Source organism: Buceros rhinoceros, unplaced genomic scaffold (assembly GCF_000710305.1).
Source record: "Buceros rhinoceros silvestris isolate BGI_N320 unplaced genomic scaffold, ASM71030v1 scaffold25270, whole genome shotgun sequence".
NCBI classification, from domain to species: domain Eukaryota; kingdom Metazoa; phylum Chordata; class Aves; order Bucerotiformes; family Bucerotidae; genus Buceros; species Buceros rhinoceros.
Genome location: NW_010391664.1, coordinates 176 through 2,355, shown reverse-complemented (window position 1 = coordinate 2,355; position 2,180 = coordinate 176). Strand labels below are relative to the sequence as shown.

The window sequence follows — 2,180 nt, the reverse complement described above, 5'->3', positions numbered from 1 at the left end:
ACCAGAAGAAACATCTTTACTACTGCAAATAATACACCTGAAGAGGCAGAACTCCCAATTTTTAAAGAAGATGTTTATTTTTTCTACTTTTACACTCATATTTTCCAACTTGCAATTTGAGAGACTGTTCTTGAACCTCAAAAAAAATTACCTCCAATTTTCCCAGCAGGGAGATGGAAGAACAGGAGCCTTCCTGCACCACACGGTCACGGAAGGCAGTCGAGACGGGTGACCGAGGCACCTTCCCTGCCCCAGCAGAATGCCCCGTACCCAGCAGGCTGTGAGGCAGCGGCACAGGACAGCGTCTCGGCCCTCAGCAGGGGACAGGGTTTTCCTTCTGGGCTTCTGTCTGCTCCTCCTGGTCTTTCGTCTTCTCCTTCATCTCCTCCAGCACCGTGTGCAGCTGCAGGCGTAACCCAGAACCCCTGGTTTCAGCATCCTGATGATCCTGGTGGGGTACCTACAGTCAGGGGTCACCAAAAACACCAGGGCTGTAAAAAGGTTCTGTCGAAGCCTGACGGGAGAGAGCAAGAGAAAGCAGCAGCCCCGGTCTGTACAGGCAGAAAAAGCTGATAGAAAAGCTCTAATTCATGCTGAGATCGTTGTTTAGATACAAAACCCAACGTTCCGGTGTCACCAGGCCAGGGAATTCCCGTGAGCCTGCTGACCTCAGGCTGGAGGATGAGCACAGTCAGTGATTCCACCGCCTCTGGCTGGAGAGGGCCCTTTAACCAGAACCAATTCTGAGCCTCTTTCACTGGGGAAAGCGCTACGGACACTCAGCCCAGAGACAAGGGAAGGATGACAACAATAAATCAATTTAGTCGATGAAGTCTGAAGCTGCAGCTTTTACAGACAGTCCTTCTCCGTGAGGGTGCTCACCTACAGGGACAGCGCTCTCGGGAGAAACAGGCACCAGTCAGCCACAAACCAGGAAAAAGATTTCTAACCGTGTTCCACTCTGCCCAACGTGCTGTTCCAGAAGCATCTTCAGTTTGGTTTTTTACTCCACTGTACGTTAAAGAGTTACCTGGCAACAGCCGGGAGTAACGAGGAGCGAGGCTCCGCGTGCCCAGGAGCCACCTGCCCTCTTGTCCACCAGGGGAAACAAGCAGCAGCGGCAGGACACCTTGGACTGTTACGTTCTGCCCAAATCACAAGTGAACAACCCCCAGACTACAAACCTCTATTTCAGGACCTTTAAAACCCAAACAAAACAAACAACTGGAGGACTTCGGCAAAAATGCCTAGTTGAGGATCAAGACTGAAGAACAAGGGCGACAGTAATGACACCACTATCGAAAAAGGATGGAGAAAAGAGTCAGTTAAACCTTCCTCAGCAGGACAAGCGCTTCTCTGTCCCACCAGCAGTCCCTGACCTCGGCCAGTCGCCCCCGTGGCTGTGAGGAGGGTTCGATCTGCACGGAAAGACACTCGATCACGACCATCCGGAACGCGACTGGTTTTCTGAGACTTTAGTTCGGACAAACTCGACACCACAGGCCTGGAAATGAAGTTTTTTGAATCCACTGGCCAAGTAACACTGTGAGTGTTTAATACTTACTTTATCTGTTCCTCTTTTCTGTAAAATTATCCCACTGGCTAAAAGGGCTTTTCCTGTTTCTTCAAACAATTTTTCCTCTTCAATTTTTCCTTCTTCTTTCAGTTCATAGAATTTCTCAACAAACCTGGATTTCAAGATTGTATTTTTACTCCCACAAATAACACTCTGGTTCACTTGAGGACAAAGGGACAAGTTTCAGAAGTATTTCTAGTTTAATTATAAATAAATCTTACCTCTGGCAAGTAGATTTGTAGTTTAATCGCGACAGGTCGAAAGGTTTTGGGCCACTGCCATAAATTCTGTAAAATTTCCTATGCAAAAAATAACAAGTTTCATTTTTCAGACAGGAAGAGAGTTTCATTTTTTGCCTCCATCCCAAGACTAAAGGGTAAATAAACATCACAGTCAGTTAATTCAGACTGCAACAAAAAGCATTTGGGAACATGTTTCCCCTCTCCCCACAGAGGTGCTCGTTCGGGGAGTTTAAACGGTTTTAACAAAGTCACCCCCAGCTCAGTTTTCAGACAGGAAAAGAGTTTCATTTTTTGCCTCCATCCCAAGACAAAAGGGTAAATAAACATCACAGTCAATTAATTCAGACTGCAACAAAAGCATT

General features: G+C 47.0%; 1 protein-coding gene across 1 annotated transcript; it reads right to left on the bottom strand.

Annotated features, from left to right (window-relative positions):
* Positions 1 to 313: 313 nt before the first annotated feature.
* Positions 314 to 1,875, bottom strand: MRPS23 (mitochondrial ribosomal protein S23; the record flags this gene model as incomplete). The annotated part of the gene is made up of 3 exons (XM_010142685.1): positions 314 to 460; positions 1,565 to 1,688; positions 1,798 to 1,875. Coding segments are annotated over 3 exons (349 nt in total), but the record flags the coding sequence as incomplete, so codon positions are not given.
* Positions 1,876 to 2,180: the final 305 nt, after the last annotated feature.